This window comes from Agelaius phoeniceus, chromosome 21, assembly GCF_051311805.1.
Source record: "Agelaius phoeniceus isolate bAgePho1 chromosome 21, bAgePho1.hap1, whole genome shotgun sequence".
In the NCBI taxonomy this organism is placed as follows: domain Eukaryota; kingdom Metazoa; phylum Chordata; class Aves; order Passeriformes; family Icteridae; genus Agelaius; species Agelaius phoeniceus.
This window is the reverse complement of record NC_135285.1, coordinates 9,127,016-9,146,416: the sequence shown is the minus strand read 5'-3', so window position 1 is coordinate 9,146,416 and position 19,401 is coordinate 9,127,016. Positions and strand designations below refer to the sequence as shown.

Sequence of the window (19,401 nt, the reverse complement as noted above, 5' to 3'; positions counted from 1 at the left end):
TGAGGCCAAGTATTAAAAAAATCACTTTTTAGTAATGGTTTCCATATGAAAACAAAGTGCTCCGTGCTGTGTGAGTCACTCAGTGTCTGTCCTCTGACACCTCAGAGATTCTGTCTATGGATTTCAGGAGATCAGCCACGAGCTGCAGGGATTCTGCTCCAGACAGCAGCTGCCTGGAGTGGGAGAGATGCAGGGTTACACGTGGGGACAGGCAGCCAGGCAGCTTTGGGAGAGCTTCCCCACATTCTGTGATTTATCAAGCAGCATTTTATCAGGACTGGAAACTCCCACTTCCCACTTATTTTTACACTTGGAGGAAAACACATAGCAGGTAATAACACAGAGCAGCTCCTCCGGCACAGAACACAAACCCCTGAATTTTAACCCTAAAAACCCACTGAGAAGGTTTATCTGTGAGCCCAGGAGGGTGTCGGGAGGGCTGTCCCAGCGCAGCTGACCTGATGGATGCTCGGGAACTGGCTGTGACCTGCAGCAGCTGCTGCAGCGCCGCCTCCGCGTTCTGCTTGGCCGCGGCCAATCCCGCCTGGCCCGCCCGCAGCTCCTCCTTCTCCAGCCTGGAATCCCTCAGCTCCGCCTGGGGCGAGGGGCAGAATCCATGAGAAACAACCCCGGAACCGCAGCAGATACTCTAGAGCTAATGGTGCATTCCCACAGCAGCTGATGGGCTGGAATGTAATCATTGACTGACACAAGGGAATACAATAAACACTGCAATAAGCAATGCAATAAACAGTGCAATAAACAGGACTGGAGCCCAGAACCAGCTGCCTGCAGGGAGTGTCTGCCCAGAATCATTAGGGTTGGAAAGACCTCTGGACGTATCCAGCCCAACCCTGCCAAGGCAGTGTCACCTGGAGCAGGTGACAGGAACAATTCCAGGTGGGTTTGGATGTCTCCAGCGAGGGACATTCCCTGAATTCCCTGGGCAGTTTGCTCCAGGGTTCTGCCACCCTCCATGAAGGAAATTCTTCCTGATTTCAGTTTCTGGCCATTGCTCCTCACCACTGAAGTGTCTGGCACCATCCAGGCCCTCCCAGCCTCTGCCAGGACACAACTCCCACACCCAGCATTTTCCTCAGAGCCTGCAAAACCCTTGGAATATCCTTTGCACTGGCTCAACTCTGAGATGTGTCCCTGCAGCCCCAGCAGTGCTGCTGTGTACCTGCAGCTGTGCATTCTCCTGCCTCAGTTTGGCAGCACTGTTCTCAGCCTTGGCAGCCCTTTTCTGCAACAGAATAGAGATTATTGAAATAGTAATAATAAATTGGTTCCTTATATAATAATAATAACAATAACAACAACAACAACAATAATAATAATAATAATAATAATCTATATTATATAACAATATATAATAATTATATAACGATAGTGTTAATAATAATCAAACTTGATTATTGAAAATAATAATAGATTTATTATATAATAGTATTATATATTTATTATATAATAATAAAATAGAATATTATTATATATAATAAATTATTATACAGTAATGCTACAATGAAGGTCACATTTATTCTTGAAATTAATATTAATAATAAAAATTAAATTATAATAGAAATAGTAATAATAATAACCCAGGCAGCTTGAGCCACATGGGAATGAGTGATTCTAGCACAGCATTTGGAGGGACAGGGTTTGTGTTACACCACGCTGTGTTCTGAATGTTTTAGGAGGTAGGAACAGCTCCCTCCTTCCCTCCTCACTGCTTCTTTCTGGGATCTGCAGAACCTCCCTACCCTCACAGGGGAGAATTTCTTCCTGACATCTGAGCCCAATCTAAAGCCAACACTTACAGTCATCAGCTGCAGATTCTGCTCCACGTGCTGCACCATTGCTTCCAAATCCCGTGCTTCCTTTTCTTCTTTGATTTTGTTTTCCTCAAGCTTCTTCTCAAGCTTCCTCATCCTTCAAAAAAAAAAAAAAAAAACAAAAAAAAGAGATGGCACACAGTAAGCACTTGTACCATTAAATGCTTTAGGAGGGAAATTCTGGGAAAGGATCAAGAATCTCATGGTTTTGTGGAAAATGAATTCTTCTCACGCACTTGTCTGCTTGAGTTTCAGACAGAATCTGAAGCTTATTGATCTTGTTTCTCAAAATAGCATTCTCTTCTTTTAGCTAAAAAGAAAATAAAAAATTCTTATTAGGACTGAAGTGCATTTTCACAACAATACCAACAATCCAAGATCAATAGCAGAATATTCGGCTTTAATGCTGGAAATCCTTTTGCTTTCTAATACATTCCAGCTGAATTTTACCTTCAGTTTACCCATCTGGAAACCACTGTGGGGCACAGGAACGTGGCACTGAAGCACCAGTGTAAACGTGACTAATTAATGCCACCGACTCTAAATGACCATGACCCCAAGGGCAGGAGCACGAGGAAGTCACCCGGGTCATGTGCAGGGCAGCGGGACAGGGAAAGAACCGGACCCGGCCCTGCTGAAACGCGCATTTCCAGAGCTCATTCTCCTCCCCAGCGGCTCTCGGTGGGGGCAGGCGGTGCCCAGGCCGGGCTCTGGAGCACGCGGGGCTCGGGGCTGCTCTCACGGAGCGGAACCGGGGGCGGGCAGCGCTCACCTGTTCGTAGCTCGGCTGCCCAGGGGGAACCCGGCCCGGCCCCGGCGCGGCTCCGGCGCTGCCCAGGTGTTCCTGCTCCACGGCCAGCGGCCGGTAGCTCTCGCTCCATTCCTCCTCCTCGTCCTCCTGCTCGTCCCCCGACTCTGAGGCCACTGCGGGCAGCGGGGGCACGGCGGGCGCGGCCCAAGCCGCCTGCGGAGGGGACAGCGGGCTGAGGTGGGCGGCGTAACGGGGCGGATCCCGGCCGCGCTGCTGCGCACGGCCTTACCTGTGTGTCAGCGCCCGCGCCGCCCCCGCCGCGGGCCTTGGAGCGGACGAACTCGTGGAAGGAGAAGGGGTTGGGCTCGGCCGGGCCCCCCGGCAGCGGCTCCGCCACCGGCAGCGCCGGCGCCGCCATGGCCGCCTGAGGGCGGGGCGGGGCCTCCCCTTCGGAGCGGACCAATGAGCGCGCGCTCTCCTCCGCCGCGCCCACCCGCGGCCCCGCCCCCGCCCCCTGACCCCACGCTCCCGGTGGCGGCAAGATGGCGGCGGCCATGGCGTGGCTGCGGCGCGGCGCCTGCGGCCCGGCCCGACGGTGAGCGCCGCCCGGCACCGCGCGGGGAGGGCACGGTGGTGGGGACAGCGAGGGGACAGCGGGGGGACGGGCGGCACCCGCTCTGGGGGGGGAATCAGCGCTCGGTACCGGCCTCGGCGGAGCGGCGCGCCCGCAGCCCTGACGGTGTGCCCGGTGTCCCGCAGGTGCGGGCTGGCGGCCGGCCGGAGCTACAGCGGCGGCGGCGCCTACCCCAGCGTGTCGCTGACGTGCCCGCTGCCCGGCGTGCCCAAGGCCGTGTTCGCGGCGGCCGAGAGCCGGGAGCGCTTCGAGACGCGGGTGACGGTGCTGGAGAACGGGCTCCGAGTCGCCTCCCAGAACAAGTTCGGGCAGTTCTGCACCGTGGGCGGTGAGTACCGGCGGGACCGGGGGCGGTGAGTGCCGGCGGGACCGGGGGCAGCCGGGGTCACCCCAGCTCCCCCCGAACCGGCGGTGGGTGTGAGGAGCACGGGTGTCAAAGTCACGCTGGTTTGTTCTTTTCTTTGCTGCAGTTCTGGTGAATTCCGGATCGAGACACGAAGCGAAATATCTCAGTGGTATCTCGCACTTCTTGGAGAAACTGGCGTTCTCTGTGAGTACTGCCCTGGGTCCCCAAATCTGCACAGAGCAGCCAAGGAGGACTGAGCCACAGGGCTCTCTGCACCTCAGCTGTTAAACAGTGGTGCCAGCATCTACAGAGTCACAGAATCTTTATTGCTTATTAATTAGCATGATTGTAATTACATTTTAAAAGTCTTTATGGTTTCACCTCCAAGGCTTGCATGTAGTGATTGGGCTGAAAGAATGTGAGAGATGCTCTGGTTACACTGAAGGGTTATAAACAGTTATTGCTTTACTAATTAATAACACTGGTATCTTTTTCCTTAGTCCACAGCTCAGTTTGGCAGCAAAGATGAAATTCTCCTCACCTTGGAGAAGCATGGAGGCATTTGTGACTGCCAGGCATCGAGGTGGGCTGCTCCTTCTGCTCCTTCTACTCTTACCTGGGTGGTGCAGCACTGACAGCACTTTGAATCTCTTTTCCTGGTGTGGGGCAGGAAAAGCCACTTTTTGTTCCCAGGCAGCAGAAATCTGTTTGGGCTGCTGGGAAACTACAAAAGTGAGCCTGAAAATATTATAAAACTCAGATCTATTTCATTTGAGAAGCATTTAATGATTAGAACAGTTTCACCTGTGATTTCCTGATGCTGAGATGACACTGAGTGACCCCAGAAGTGATGTCTCAGTGCAGAACCTGGTTGTGTGTTGCAGGGACACCATCATGTATGCAGTGTCTGCTGATGCCAGAGGCCTGGACACCGTGGTCAACTTGCTGGCTGATGTAACCCTGCAGCCCAGGTTATCAGGTCTGGCAGCACAATCCTCTTTCTCAAAAAAACCATTTCCATCTCATGGCTTGCTCCTGAGAGCTCAGAATTTTCTCAGAGGTGACCTTGCAGCAGCTGGGGGTTTTCTGTAGGGGTTGCCATCCCTTGTTTTGTCTCATTGCAGATGAAGAAATTGAGATGACCCGAATGGCCATAAGGTTTGAGCTGGAGGATCTGAACATGAGACCTGACCCAGAGCCTCTCCTGACAGAAATGATCCATGCGGTAACACACTGGCATTTCCACCCTGCTGCATTCCTCCTGTGTTTTGGCAGCTTCAGGGTTTATTTTAAGACTGTTCTAAAACCAGATTTTCTGTTATTCAGTTTCTGTGATGAGAGAATTTGGCTGTCCCTTCCCTTTGAAATCCAGCATTCTCCACACGTGGAAGATTCTAACCCAAACTGAAAAATAATTCTATTTGTAACTTCCCTTTGTTGATGTGACAAAACGTTACTGAGTTGAAATATTCTCAGCTTTTCCTCTCTCAGATGTGGGCTTAATTCCAAAGCAAAATGAGGTTTAGAGAAAAATGTTTGTGACTTCAATGTGTCTGTTCCCCTTTAGGCAGCCTTCAGGGACAACACAGTGGGACTGAACAGGTTCTGCCCCGTGGAGAACACGGACAAAATCGACCGGGCCGTGCTGCACTCCTACCTGAGCAGTTACTACACCCCAGACAGGATGGTGCTGGCTGGGGTGGGCATTGAGCACGAGCACCTGGTGGAGTGTGCCAGGAAATACCTGCTGGGGGTGGAGCCCGTGTGGGGCTCGGGGCAGGGCAGGGCTGTGGACAGATCCGTGGCTCAGTACACCGGAGGCATCATCAAGGTACGTGGTGGAGGTGGCAGCTTGCTGGGATTTGCTGATTTCTCTACAGGATTTTGCTTTTCTTGAGTTGCATTTCATGAGTATGAGCCTCAAACTGGCCGTGACTGCTGTTAATTGGGTGGTATGGTGATTGTATCAAATGTATCAAAGTGGGTACAAGAGCTGTGAAAATTGGTGTTAATGATCTGTCTGCCCTTGCCACAGGTTGAAAAAGACATGTCAGATGTGAGTCTGGGCCCTACTCCCATCCCAGAGCTCACCCACATCATGATTGGGTTAGAAAGCTGCTCGTTTTTAGTAAGTATTAACCTGAAATCCTTCATTTTACGTGCCCTGTACCTGGAGTACATATTCCTGTTCCTTGGAGAATCCCAGGAACACGCACTCATCCCACAAACATTGACATTTTTGCTGCTGCACATAAAAACAAGCAGCATTTCCCACGACACTTTGCTGAAGGTTTTGCCCTTCCCACTGCTCTTGTGCTGTGTTTTTTCCCTCCCCTTTACTCACCCCAGACCCTCGAGAGCTCTGCCATGACCTGAGTTTGTTGCTCCCATGCAGGAGGACGATTTCATTCCTTTTGCTGTGCTGAACATGATGATGGGAGGTGGTGGCTCTTTTTCAGCTGGAGGGCCTGGCAAGGGCATGTTCACCCGGCTCTACCTCAATGTGCTCAACAGGTGGGTTTGTCTTGCTGTTTATGGGGTGCCAGAAACAATCCTGTAGCAGGTTTACATGGAAAAAAGCAAATCCCACCAGGATTTTTTATATCAGTTCATTCTGCTTGGAACATGGGACTGGTGTGTCAGTTGGCATTTTGAGAGGGTGAAAGTAAAGGGCAGAAGTGACCAGGAATTGTGTTTTCTTCTTTTAGCCCTGTCCATGCTTTAATCAGGGAATATTAACAGGATTGGCTCTGTATTTTCCTGGATTCAAGGACTGAAATGGAGAGAAGGGAGTAGATGCCACATGCACAAATTGTCAGAGGCAGGGATTGACAATTCTCACTGCACTGCTGAGAGCCCTGAGAATGCACTGGGAGGGTGCTCACTGTCCACGTTTAATTTTCACATTGTAAATTCTGGGTTTTAAATTTTAAAAGGCTGTTTTATACTCACAGGCACCACTGGATGTACAATGCCACCTCTTACCACCACAGCTATGAGGACACAGGTCTGCTGTGCATCCATGCCAGTGCAGATCCAAAACAGGTACAGAGTCCTGCACTTAGGGACAGGAGTCCTTAAGCACATCAGTACCAGGGTTCTGTGGACACAAGAAGCATTGCTCTGATCTTCTCTCCATCATCTGTTTTCCCCAGGTTCGGGAGATGGTGGAAATCATCACCAGGGAATTCATCCTCATGGCAGGAGCAGTGGGAGAGGTCAGCAGCACATTTGAGTTTGCAGATGGTCTTTGAGCTGAAATAATCCTGGCAGTGTCCAAGGCCAGGCTGGACAGGTCTTGGAGCACCCTGGGATAGTGGAAGGTGTCCCTGCCCATGGCAGGGGGTGGCACTGGATGGGCTTTAAGGTCCCTTCCAACCCAACCCATTCTGGGATTCTGTGAATGCATTGCATTGACTGTGCTAGAATGGTTTTTTAGAGTTAATTTTGTTATATATTTCTGTAAAAGAATACAGCAACATTAGCAATGCATCCACAAAGAGAGAGGTGTCTGCAGAACTCTCCCATGTTACCTTGTACTACAGAGCAGCAACAAGATTTTTTTTTTAATTTCCTGCTCATTTACAGGTAGAACTTGAGAGAGCAAAAACACAGCTCAAGTCCATGCTCATGATGAACCTGGAGTCTCGGCCAGTGATCTTTGAAGATGTGGGGCGGCAGGTTTTGGCAACAAACACAAGGAAGCTACCTCATGAGCTCTGTGACCTCATCAGTGAGTAGCCAATGCTTTGCCCTACCTTGAGGGAACTCTAGGTCCAGTTAAAATATTCTTGTAGCACTGATGAATTACCTCTGAAAATACTACAGGAATACATTTCAAACTGAGCTTAATTGCTTTCACAATTACAGCACAGGGCTTATTTAAGTCAGAAGGAAGGGAAAAGAGGAATCATGGTAGAGAAGATATGGAGTTGGTTTTCTGAGCATGGGCCCAAATCTGCTTTGTGCTGTTCACAATGGAGGTGTCACAGCTCTGCCTTTCTTCTGCCTGCAGGTCAGGTGAAACCCAGTGATATCAAGAGGGTGGTGACTAAGATGCTGCACAAGAAGCCAGCAGTGGCTGCCCTGGGTGACCTGACAGACCTGCCCACGTACGAGCACATCCAGGCCGCCCTCTCCAGCAAGGACGGGCGGCTCCCGCGGCTCTACCGCCTCTTCCGATAGAGCAGCACCTCCTGCCCGGCCTCAAATCCCTTCTTTTTAATGGTTTTTTTCTCATTCTCATGTTGCTGTACCAGCCTCCCTCCCCCCAATGCTCCCAGGCATTCTGTGCAACTCTGGAGCTGAGCAAAGCTGCTTTGGAGCACTGGACTGTGAAGAGCTCATGTAAGGAGCCAGCACTGCCCCTGGAGGAGGAGTTTGACCCTCTGAGTAGGTTACAAGGGAAGATGGGTGTTGACACCCTTCTCTTGGCTTTGGGGAGAACAGAGCAAGCCAAAATGTTCAGCACTACAGTGAAAGCACATCTCTGAGCAGTCAGTCACTGCCTCTTCATCACCCCAGCAGTGGAAGTGGGGCTGTCACATGAGGCCCCACTGTGCCCTTCCTGAGGAACGTGTGGCACCTTAAACAGCTTGGCTTCCATGTCTGAATTCAGAGAATATTAATAACTGTTACCAAGGTGAACTAAGACTTGGTCAAACTGAATTAGGAGAATAATAGTTACTGTCCTTGTGAAGTTAGCCAAAAAGTTTCCTGTAAATCCAGATTTTGTTACAAATCATGGATCCATTCACCATCTGACAAGGAATCACCCACCTGGGAATAACTTCATCAGCTTGCTATAGTTCCAAGGAAACCAGCCCCATGACAGAACCAATTTTCTGTGGAGTTCCTCTGCAGAGGTACTGAAGGTACTGTACATAAAGGACACTTACTTGAGAATGAGGTTGATCCTATTCTTTAGGTTTTTCACTTGGACATGAACTGTGCTAAAGAATAAAAGTTCTTTTCCTCCAGAGTTGCTTTACAAACAGTTATTAAAGGAGTTGCTGCTGCCACACCTTAAACTCGTGCCTCATTTCCTCAGTGTCACCCAGATGGACTTAAGGCCTTGCAAAAGGAAGACACAATCAGTCTCACAGCAGAGATGTGGCTCAGCTGGAAGTCAAGATAACAAAATCACAACATTTAGAAACACAATCTTGACTGACACCACGTCACAGAAAGCCAAGTGCCACATGTGTGACATGCTAAAGAAATGGAGACTCAACAGAGGAATAAAACACTGGATTTATATAAACCCCTAATACATGGGTTTAAAAATACAAGACAGCTGCACTGCAGCTCTTCACTGCTAGATGTGTTTGGTAAGGAGCAATGCAGCTGGGAGCAGAGCACTGTGAGGCTGCTGTTGCCTGCTTTACCCCATCCTTTCCTCATGCAACTCAAACGTTGCATTGCTTCCTGCAGAGCCCACAGGGTGCAAGTCCTGTTCAGTTGTTGTGTTTGCTTGTGAGGAAATAAAGAGACCTCTGAACAACTGAGCAAGTAGTAAGAGTTCTGAAATTCATCTGCCAAGAGTTTCCTGAGCTGGCCAGTGGAGCATGCTCTGTTCAATGCAAACAATTAGAGAAATCTGTCCCACCCCTCCAGCTGAAGACATGGCCCAGGTCACCCAAACACACACCACACAAAGAACTCTGGTTCTCACTTAAGGTATTGCATTAATTTATTTTTATTCCTTTAAAAAGAAAGGAAATCCAAATACCTGATGGCTACAGACAGGTCAGTGCCATAAATGTACCGCAGAACAGGAGCCTGTCTTGGACAGGTTGCATAGTCAGCAGCACTTCCTCCAAGGTGTTTGCATGATGTTTTAGGTCCTAAGGTGATTAATGATCCCATCTGTGCCCATGAGTTCTTAATTATTAGCTGTACTTAACATTTTACCAGTGCCATACTGGTCCTTGTAGTATATATAGCCTTAAGACAACATTACCTCAGAAATAGCAAGTTATTCACAGTTTACTGATCTGGAAAAATAAAACCAAAAGGAATTGACCGTGATTGGAGGTAATGGAGCTGTGTGGAGCTGAGTGGCTGCAGTTGCTCTGCAAACCTCCCTGGTGCACTCACTTGCATCACTTTGGTGAAGCATCACACAGTGCCTGTTCTCAGATAAATTCCAGCTCCTGCTGCTGAAGGCAGGTAGTGCTTAATCAGCCCTGGGGAGGACAAGTGAGTTCAGGAAGGGATGGCTTCAAGCAGTCTCAGCAGACAAATATATGGCCTGAGAGTTTGATATTTACCCCCTTAGTAACAGAAGGCCTAAAGAACAATTATTGAAAGGCAATGTTTCTACACTTCAATGTACAGGAGTACATTCACAAACAATTTGCTGTAGAGGACCCAAAAAGCCCAACACAGGAGCACCATCCATACACACAACTGCCATGAACTGGTCCCTGTTACTCCCTGTACAGAATAGCAACACTTGGCTACAGAGAAGGAGCAAACCCAACCCCACACTGGATGGAAGTTAACCTGACCAAACCAAAGAGACAAACAAAGAATTCACCTTTCTGCAGGCTTTTCTTAGGTCCCCTCTGGGTGATGCCAGTTCCAGCAGCTGTGCCCCTGCATGGAGGGGAACCAAGGGTCTGCACCCAGTGGCTTCCTAGAATAGTCTGGTTAAAAATAAATCAATTATACCAGCTGGGATGGATGTCTTAAAGAACTGACTCCTTTTCTTAGGCAGAAGCACTTGAGCTACATGGATTAGCTCATGCAAATGAATCCAGGATGAGGTTTAAGACATTCTTCACAAGCCACAACAACTGCCAGAGGTGCTTATGCTGACAATTCCATGCAGAGTTTGCCACGGTCTGAAATCCTCTTTCAGGGCACCTCTACCACAAGCACTGCAGAGCTTTCAGCTCAAGAAATGCTACATATGCTGCTGGATCTTTGGTCCTTTTGTTCCCGGCGCCTCAGAAGCTCCCTTGTGGCCCGCCTCCTTATTCCGATTAAATACAGATCTCTGTCAAACAGCCCTGCAGCCAGGGGGATGCTGCAACAGGAACACAAGCCAGCAGGTCAGGGCATAAACAGGTTCTTGTTTGCCCAGAATTTCCCTACTACTTCATACAACAAAGGCCACAAATCTGATTTTTACTTTCTTAAGGCATTCAGTGACTGCTGTGGGTGAAACAAGTGTTGTTCTTCCACAGCAACAAGTTAAGGTTTTTCACAATACTTTAAGTGCTGGTTGTAAAAGGGAAATATACTTTAAATTTTAGTATGAACTCACCTCCTTTTACATATAAAGGACTTTCTTAATGACTCTGAATTAAAACCCACTCATTTAAAAAGCTACACCAGGTTATTGCTAACTTTGTGTACTCACTGGTGTGGTTCATCTCAACTATTCTTACCTTGGTCTTTTAGAGAGGAAACCTGAGCAGCCCATCACACACTATTTAATGGGTATTTAATACCCAGAAACAAAAATTCCCATTGCAATTGCACTGCTGATCGAATACTTTGAGAAATCACTTTTTTAGATATTCAGGTCTTGAAATCCCTGACCACGTTACTCACAAAAAAGAGAATAATTCCAAACCAAATTTCCTAAGGAGTTCTACTAATACAACAGGACATTAGGAATGTGGAGGATCTCAAAATACTCCACTGACATCCAGCTGTGCTGAACTGCAGCCACCACTGGGGAGGGAAAACAGAACTGATCCTAAATAGGGGAAAAGGAAGAGAAGAGGAAAGCTGCTCATGCTGATAGGGAAAACAAAGAGCTGCATCTCAGATAAAGCACAGATTTACATTCAATTCCAGTGGGCTCTGTTTATCCCCCTCAGAAGGGTTAAGAGACCTGGCAGCAGGGATTTCAGCTGTCAGGGCAAGGTTTAAGCTCTTAGTGCTCTGGCCACCAGCATATACTGGGTAAAACCCAACCAGGCTGCAGGGATAGACACAGGAGGATATCCTTGGGTCACTGGAGCAATCAATCATGTGCAGCTGCAGGAGGTACTCACTTGTCTCTGCCAGGCCTCACTTTGACACGAAACAAGGCAAACACAGGTCGGTGGTCTGAGGTTTTGATGACAGGACAAGAGGAGTATTTGACAGCCTGGATGTCGTCCTTGTAGCGGCTGCGGAACACGACCCGGTCCTGGAGGCAGGGGGAGAGGGGACAGGGAGGGTGACTCCCTCTGCACATCACCCACCCTGGAGAGCAGCACTGCTTCACAAGAGACAAATCCATTCATTCATCACCCTCCACTTGGTGGAATTAACGTGGCCTTGGCTGGGGATCCATTCATTGTCTGATCCCAACAGTTCTGTGCCAGCTCTGAGCCCACTCAGGATGTAAGGCAGGGAAAATAAAGTTAACAGCCTGTGCCAAGCTCTCCCTGTGCTCACAGATTCTACAGTCCTTTCTTCCACAAGTCCCAGATATCCTTAAGCAACAAATCTCAGCACAACTGAACCCCCTTTGACTTCTGAAATCATCCCTTACTGTGTAGGAGGGAGTCCTTTGCTTGGAGGTGGTGTCATAGCTGTCCTTTCCTATGTCAAACTTGTAGGAAGGACGGAAATGGATATCAGCCTCTTGGAATCCTTTGAAAATAGACCCTGTAAGGGAAGGGGAGAATGGCATGAACAAACTCCTCCCTCCTTAGAACCGTGTCTACTAACGCTGGCTAGAAACAACAGCCATGTACAGCCCAGAAAAACCTGGGCTTGGGCTCCAGAAAGGGAGCAAGCTCCAATCCTGACATGGAGAGGATAAAAAATAACCAGTGGCTGTTTAGTCAGTGGTCAGTTAAACAAAGAACTGGTCCATGCACTTCCCCTTCCACTGAAAGCTTGTGCTGCTTTGCAAATGCCGTTCAAATCTAAATTCCCTGGACACTGGGAATTAAAAGATGCCCAGGTTATGGAGGAGTCAGATGAAACAGCAGCAAATGGCTTGGGAGGTTACATTAAACAGAACAAACTACTACAGCAACAGGTCCCCTGACACACTGCCACTGTATTTGACAGCTGCTGACTCCCTTCTTCAGGGAACTTCACCAAAAAAAGCCTCCAGGAAATGGGGACTGGGCTGACATTACTCCCGTGTGCAGGTATCTTTGTTTCTGGAGAGGAGGGAGAGGAACAGCTGCCCCTTACCCCGACTCATCTCGCTGGTCAGCTGGTCATACACCAAGAGCTTGGACACGTCTGTGTCCGGGTTCTGGCTCAGGATGGAATCCACCGTCTCCCGGTCCTTGTTCAGCCGGAAGTTGAAGTCCCCAAACCAGAAAACTTCATCGAACCGAGTTGTGACATCACCTGCAAATTCACAGCACAAGAGTTTAAGAGATGCTGCTGAATGTGTTAGTGGAAGAAATTCTTTCTTTTCACTACCTGGAGATGTGATATTGAGTATGTTTTCTACCTGTGATCCCCAATGAATATGGGAATTAACAACCCAGGAGAAAACAGAACAGAAATGTTAAAAACCATAGAAAAAGCTGAAAGGAGACCAAATTATCTACAGGACCTAACACCAGAAGGAACACAAGAAGCTAATGCTACATTGCAGATAAAGAGTATATTAAATTTCCTTGGACAAGGACCTAATTATCTATCTAGGTATCAAGTTGTCAGCACAGTATTAGGAAACGATAATGGACTTTGGCAAACAATGCTCTGACCTGTGTACATGCAAAGTAACATAAGGTTTATTCTCTTAAATTTGAAATAAAGTAATTCCTAATTGTTCTAGAAAACACCTGGAAAGTGAAACACATCTGTAATATTAATAATAATTAAACCAAAATTATCATATTTCTAAAAAAATACATAATGTAAAAGTTCCCTTTTGAATTTTCTCTCTCCCATTTCAATTTTTTTCTCAAATTCCCAATTTCAAGGAAAAAAAAATCATGGGAGTAATAACCATCCTCAGACAAAAAGAGCTGTAGTGTCTTTACACACAGTCTCAAATGATCACTCTTCTTGTCTCTTTCCCAGTGCAGACTGAGAGACAATGCCCAGACCCTGCTGAGCTGGGCTCCCCCACGCTCATGGTTTCACACTTACTGGAACTGGATCGATATGGATTTGTGTCTGGAACATTCTTGGGAAGTGTAAGGGCTTGAATGGTTTTATTGTAGTCCAGTTTCCTCTCATTCACTTTACTGTCCCCAGCTGCAAGACAGAAACCCCATTACTGCCAACAGTGAATCATTTTCATGCAATGATGATTTTTGGTTAAACCAGGAGCTTCCAAACGGTATCAGACATTTTCCACGTATAAAATGTGACACTCTGGGAGTGTCTGCACTGAATAACGATGACAGAAAGTGTGGGAAAAGGGACACAATGGTGCAGAGTTTGTTTCTGTTTCCATAAACACAGTTCTTTCATAAGTTTGTTACCAAACAAACCTCCTCCCTTATCCTTCTCAGCTCAGCAATCCTGAGCTTTGGCTCCAGCCTGAGCTGCTTTTTCACCTCTTTACAGCTCCTTCCCCTCCTCCCTCAACCAGGACACTTGTAGCAAGATTGCAAATGTCTCACATGTGAAGTGGGAGGTGATGAAGAGAAAGGAGGTCCCAAAAAACGTGAAGCTGATTCCCAGAGCCCCCTTGGTTTTGATCTGAGACACGATCCGAGTTGTCACCGTGGCATACTCCACTTCTGGAAGGAGGGAAAAAAAGATGCTGTTACTGAAACGCTTCTGACAGCGAGCAGGGAGGTTAGGAGAGGGAGAAAGGGCAGGGCACAGGCTGGCAGCGTGCCCTCAGCTCCCCACACACCCGAGCAGAACCAGATGAGGTCCCTGCGGATGAAGACGGACATGTAGAGCACGCCGTGCGCAGCCGAGTGCAGCAGGACGTAGTGCGGGCCCAGCGTCTCCTGCAGGCGGATCTCCCACTCCCTCCTGCAGGACAGAACGACAGCTGCACCACACGGCCAGCACAGGACACAGCAACAGCCAGGAGAGCAGATCAGCCTCGTGCACACACAGCAGTCCCTCTCACACACAGCATCAAGGCATAAGCTAAACCTCCCTGCGCTCAACTGAGGTGCCACAGGAATCAGCAGGGTTTTGCCATCGGGGTGAAATTCTGTATGCACAGAGAAGCTGCTCCATCCCAGGGAGTGTCCAAGGCCAGGGCTAGTGCAAGGTGTCCCTGCCCATGGCAGAGGATGGCACTGGATGGGCTTTAATGTCCTTTCCATCCCAAACCATTCTGGGATTTTATGATTTACAGATCTCCGTGACTTTTTCCTCTAAATCCCATTTCCTTTGGTGTTCATGCAATAGAATTCAGTCTTGTTAAAGGGGTTGATTATTGAAAATATTAGGAATACAATGGAGACTATTTCTAGTCTAATTCAAAGCAAAATGATTAGTTAACAATAAAAGAAGATGGTTCATTACATTGTTTTTGCTACCTGTCTGGACAGCCTTCTTGAACCCCAATGACATACATGTCCTGGGCAAAGTCTGGATCTGTTGGCAATAAGAAGTCATCCAGATTCACTGGAAGTTCCTATTACACAAGAAATTTAAAACAAAAGGGAAGAAAAGAAAAGCAGTATTAGTTATGCAAGTATTTACTAGAAAAATACCTTGTAATTTGACAAAGATGACTGACAAGGAACAGAAAAACATCACCCCAGTCCTCTCAGTAGAGCTGGGGTAACTTTACTGCTTCCAAAGGACCTGTGCAGACCTCTGTGCACTCACCTTCTGCCCCTGCATGTTCCAGGTGGCCACAAAGATTCCCATATTCCGATTAGGGAAATATCTGCTGAGTTCTTCTGCTCCCATTAAGGCACCACTTGCCAGAAGGCTGCCTTCCAAATAGCTCCTGTGGACAGAAGACCCAAAAAAGAGCACCTAAGGAAAGGGCAGGGCAGCTGGGATATTGATGTGTAATGTTTGAATCTTGAAGGAATCAAGACTATGCCTTTATGAAGAAGGAATTGAATATTTATAAATTGTTCTGCTTGCCTGAAGTTCCTTCCAAAGCCAGGACACAAGGGTGAACTGTGGTGAGAAGACTGAAGCCATCCAAAATCTTCAGCCCCACTAAACTCATCCAGACACAGAACAAAGAAATTGGTTTGATAACCTCAGGGTGCCCAGAGGAGCTGTGGCTGCCCCTGGCAGTGCCCAAGGCCAGGCTGGACAGGGCTTGGAGCAGCCTGGGACAGTGGAAGGTGTCCCTGCCATGGCAGGGGTGGCACTGGATGGGCTGTGAGGTCCCTTCCACCCAAACCATTTCTGTGACTCCATAACATGTGAGTACCTTGAAGCAGCTCAGTTTACTTCAAACAGAAAAACAGCTCCACCTTTCCCAGTGTTCTGGCATCATGTTTCTCCTAACCAAAAACTCAAACTCACATCCTTCCTTCAATTCAGCTCATCAAATCAGCCTCAAGAAAATAATTTATTGAGCCTGAGGTCCCAAAATATCCCCTTTGGGAAGGAGAGATGCATCCCACAGCACCTGCCTCTCTGAAGGACATGCTTACAGAGGTGAGGGATGCTGGCACAGGGACTGCATGTTGAATAAGCATTTTTAATCTTGCTTAAGCTCTGCAAATAATGATGAGAGAATAATGTCAGAGAGTTCTGGGCAACCCAGCTGGCTCCAGCTGCTTTAGGGAGGAATGGGAAAGAAAACCCCCATGGCAAACAAGTAACAATCTATCTTTGGGGCTTTTCTACCAGCTAGTAACACTTTAATTTATCTCAGAATTCTTTCCCCTCTACTACTGACTCCCACGCTTTGGATCAATGATTAGGCTTTTCCCTCCTGCAGAGGAGCTCCTGTGGGATACTGGAGTAGCTCCCAGCACATAAATTTGTTCCTGACAGAAACCAAACAAGTGCAACCTCTGCTCAGCACCTCACAGGACTGTGATAATGCTGCATGACAATCTCAATTTAAAATATCTGGTGCTATTTTTTTTCCTGTAATTTATCATTTTAGTTCAAGCGCAATGTACTTTTAGATTTTTCTGAAAAAGTTTTCCTGACTGCTGGCATGCACAGCCACCACTTCTTATTTCTCAAACCAGATTATGTTAATATTACAAGCAAACTGACAGCAGACCAGACTCATATGTATTTAAGAGAATAAATACATAAAAAACATATAATATTTATGCATTTATATAATATAGAAATGTATTATATTTATATATTTGTGAGAATATTATATTATATTATATTATATTATATTATATTATATTATATTATATTATATTATATTATATATTTATGATAATGAACATATGAATATTTATAGTTATATTTATATGTCTTTAAATATATTTATATATTTATATAAAATATATGAAAATACTCATATGTATTAATGAAAATACTCAGCTAAAAGGAGCAAACGAAGAGTATTTGTGCTGATCTCTTAATTTTCCAACTCTCTTCACAGCAGGTAAAATAACACAGAATGGCTTTTGAGCTCAGAAGCTCCCTGCCCCTGCCCAGAGGGATTCTCCTCCCTGCTGGCACCCCAAAAGCAGGAGAAACCTGGGGGAGCCCTACCTGCTTCGAACATCCTTGGCTCGGATGGGGGTGAGCACGCTGAAGGTGGATTTCATGGAGTCTGTGGAGCAGCTGTCATAGAGAGTCCCATTGCCCTGCAGCCGGGAGTCGCTGAGGCTGCTGCTCACCCTCCCAAACTTGTGCTGGGAATGATGTCGGTAATCCAGACAATCCGAGTCGATCCTATTAGCTGTCCTCAGCGAGTGCGAGGCCACGTTGAGCTCCATGGGGGGCAGGGGCCGGGCCGGCATGATTTGGGCCAGCCGGGGTTTGCCCCCCGCGAACCCCTTGCCCCGCAGGAGCCCCCCAAAGGCACTGGAGATCTCGGAAGCTCGTTTGCCCAGGTCCGAGGCGCCTCCACCCCTGCTCTTGCCCCCGGGGCTGGCTTCCAAGGCGTCTGGTGAACTGTGCAAGGATTCCTGCTGGCAGCAGGGATTGCAGGGGCTGGCCCTGCCCCTGCTGGGCGGGCTGGGCGACGCTTCCTGCAGGGAACCGTTAGAGGAGCTCGTCTCGTTGGGGTCAGTCAGACTTTCCTGGCTTGTCCTAAATCGTCTCCACTTCCTCCAGCTCTTTTCATCCAGGGATGCAGCACGTTCCAGCCGGGGCTTCCGAGGGGGCCTTGGAGTGATCGATTTAATTTTCATATTAGCTTTGAGCTCTTCTGGCAGAAGCTTTAAGGTCTCGCTTATAGGAGTGCCTATTTTCGGAGGTGCCCCATCACCCCCAGCCTCCTTTTTGGCTGCTTTTCCAGCTTTTTTTGCCTGCAGGTCCTGTACCGCTCCACCCTCCATGCTCCGAGTAAGACACACCCTTGAGTGCTGCGGAAACCCATTTGGAGTACTCATTGTCCCCCAGGTACCAGCTGTGGATGCTGCTCCAGATGAAAAATCCCTCAAAGCATAATTTCCTTCCCTTTATCACCCTGTGGGTTTCACAGGGCTCTACTCAGCCAGCAAGGCATGGGAATTGCAGACAGCTCAGCCTTTAGCTGGGAATGCAGGGCAGGTGAATGTGCAGGCAGAGGCATTGTCTGCAAAATTCCAAAGCGTGGGGTACCTGGATTCCCCCAAGAGAAAGATGTAAGAATGAAAAGTTATCGAGCTGCAAACTGTACTCCCCGATCAGAAAGCATCTCCTTGCAGCACCTCCCTCTAGCACAACTCACACCTTAACGTGACCTTGTTAGAAAATCACTGTTCTTTCCCGTTTTTTTACCCCAAAAGCAGAGCAGAGACTTCCTGTACGGCTGTGTACACCCTTCTTTAGGGAAAGGCAGCGTGCCCTGTTAGCACGAGAGGGAATTTAAGCTGCATAGAAACCACAGCTCGTTGTCCTTGTTGTACACAGGCGTCACCAGCACGACCAGCCCGCAGCCCGAGGCCAGGAAATTTCCAGCGATCCCACAGGCACGGGGAAATCGCTGCCGCCTTTCTCTGCCTTGCACCGACCCCGCTCAACGAGAAAACGCCCCAGGGGTGGCTCTGGGGTACGGGACCGGGCTCCGAGAGCATTTCTCCACGAGGGAAGCACCTCGTCATTCTGCGGCTCCCGCGGACCAGCCTCCCCCGGCCCCGGGAGGGCACCACGCGGTGACCGCAGCCCCGAGCTGGGGTTCGGCACCGAGGGGCCGCCGCCCGCATCCCCCGGCCGGGCGGGAGGGCCCCGGCCCCGGCCCTCACAACGGCCTCGCCCCCCGCCCGCCGGGGCCGCCCCTTCCTCGCCGCTGCAGCCCGGGCCTTACCGGTTCCTCAGGCTCCCCGCCGGTACCCGTGGTAGCAGAGTCGCTGCCGGTGCCCGTTTCGGTCCCGATGTCGGTGCCGGTCCCGCTGCGGCCGCCCCGGCCCGGCCGTGGCGACGGGGGCAGCGCTGGGCCCGCCCCGCCCGCAGCGCCCCCCGGCGGCCGGAGGAGCGCCCGGCAGCGCCCGCGGGGAGTCGCGGCTGTCGCGACACGGGATGAAGGCGGCGTTTAAAAAACAGCTTAAAAATAAAGGTGTCGCACTCGAAGAAGTTTAAAAGTTGCCTATATTAAGGGTAAAGATTCGTTTTTGAACGTTTCAGTACAAACACTGATCACTGGGGGTGGTAGGGACATTGAGCATCACCCAGTTTGCAGCCTTTGCCATGGATACAGACACCGTCCATAGGCTCTGAACCCTGTCCAGCCTGACCCTGGACACTTCCAGGGATGGGACAGCCACAGCTTCCCTGGGCAACTGTGCCAGAGCCTCTTCACCCTCATGGGGAAGGATTTCTTCCCATTATTGCATCAAAACCTGCACCGATG

General features: G+C 48.9%; 3 protein-coding genes across 6 annotated transcripts; 1 reads left to right on the top strand and 2 right to left on the bottom strand.

Annotated features, from left to right (window-relative positions):
• Window positions 1-12: 12 nt before the first annotated feature.
• ENTR1 (endosome associated trafficking regulator 1) lies at window positions 13-3,048 on the bottom strand. 4 transcript variants are annotated; one of them, XM_077189160.1, is made up of 7 exons: window positions 2,876-3,047; window positions 2,608-2,799; window positions 2,072-2,145; window positions 1,821-1,932; window positions 1,184-1,246; window positions 459-686; window positions 13-173 (listed from the first exon to the last, which is right to left on the bottom strand). In XM_077189160.1, exons 1-7 carry the CDS (start codon window positions 3,002-3,004, stop codon window positions 132-134), a joined length of 840 nt encoding a protein of 279 aa, XP_077045275.1. In that variant the 5' UTR covers window positions 3,005-3,047; the 3' UTR covers window positions 13-131. The 4 variants fall into 4 exon arrangements, with proteins under 4 accessions (XP_077045275.1, XP_054502165.2, XP_077045274.1 ...); XM_054646190.2 differs by having other exon boundaries at window positions 459-595; XM_077189159.1 differs by having other exon boundaries at window positions 13-686; window positions 2,876-3,048.
• Window positions 3,027-9,073, top strand: PMPCA (peptidase, mitochondrial processing subunit alpha). Its single transcript, XM_054646559.2, has 13 exons — window positions 3,027-3,181; window positions 3,346-3,548; window positions 3,691-3,770; window positions 4,067-4,149; window positions 4,451-4,545; window positions 4,691-4,791; window positions 5,134-5,397; window positions 5,602-5,694; window positions 5,962-6,080; window positions 6,521-6,611; window positions 6,722-6,784; window positions 7,155-7,299; window positions 7,582-9,073. The coding sequence occupies exons 1-13, from the start codon at window positions 3,129-3,131 to the stop codon at window positions 7,749-7,751; spliced, it is 1,560 nt and encodes a 519-aa protein (XP_054502534.1). The 5' UTR covers window positions 3,027-3,128; the 3' UTR covers window positions 7,752-9,073.
• A 167-nt stretch (window positions 9,074-9,240) lies between these two features.
• On the bottom strand, window positions 9,241-19,003 carry INPP5E (inositol polyphosphate-5-phosphatase E). Its single transcript, XM_054646323.2, has 11 exons — window positions 18,859-19,003; window positions 17,118-18,173; window positions 15,291-15,414; window positions 14,996-15,093; window positions 14,353-14,477; window positions 14,114-14,233; window positions 13,635-13,742; window positions 12,720-12,881; window positions 12,064-12,179; window positions 11,579-11,715; window positions 9,241-10,599 (listed from the first exon to the last, which is right to left on the bottom strand). The coding sequence occupies exons 2-11, from the start codon at window positions 17,960-17,962 to the stop codon at window positions 10,467-10,469; spliced, it is 1,968 nt and encodes a 655-aa protein (XP_054502298.1). The 5' UTR covers window positions 17,963-18,173; window positions 18,859-19,003; the 3' UTR covers window positions 9,241-10,466.
• Window positions 19,004-19,401: the final 398 nt, after the last annotated feature.

What these genes read in the sequence shown, in the direction of transcription:
- ENTR1 (XM_077189158.1), bottom strand. Translation starts at nt 3,004, where the DNA reads ATGGCGGCGCCGGCGCTGCCGGTGGCGGAGCCGCTGCCGGGGGGCCCG. An exon ending in GGCAGCCGAGCTACGAACAG is followed by an intron (nt 2,146 to 2,607) that starts GTGAGCGCTGCC and finishes TTTTCTTTTTAG; the next exon opens with CTAAAAGAAGAGAATGCTAT. An exon ending in TCTGAAACTCAAGCAGACAA is followed by an intron (nt 1,933 to 2,071) that starts GTGCGTGAGAAG and finishes TTTTTTTTGAAG; the next exon opens with GATGAGGAAGCTTGAGAAGA.
- INPP5E (XM_054646323.2), bottom strand. Translation starts at nt 17,962, where the DNA reads ATGAGTACTCCAAATGGGTTTCCGCAGCACTCAAGGGTGTGTCTTACT. An exon ending in CCTCATCTGGTTCTGCTCGG is followed by an intron (nt 14,234 to 14,352) that starts GTGTGTGGGGAG and finishes CCCTCCTTCCAG; the next exon opens with AAGTGGAGTATGCCACGGTG. An exon ending in AAAGGACTCCCTCCTACACA is followed by an intron (nt 11,716 to 12,063) that starts GTAAGGGATGAT and finishes CCCTGCCTCCAG; the next exon opens with GACCGGGTCGTGTTCCGCAG.
- PMPCA (XM_054646559.2), top strand. Translation starts at nt 3,129, where the DNA reads ATGGCGGCGGCCATGGCGTGGCTGCGGCGCGGCGCCTGCGGCCCGGCC. An exon ending in TGGAGAAACTGGCGTTCTCT is followed by an intron (nt 3,771 to 4,066) that starts GTGAGTACTGCC and finishes CTTTTTCCTTAG; the next exon opens with TCCACAGCTCAGTTTGGCAG. An exon ending in ACACCGGAGGCATCATCAAG is followed by an intron (nt 5,398 to 5,601) that starts GTACGTGGTGGA and finishes CCCTTGCCACAG; the next exon opens with GTTGAAAAAGACATGTCAGA.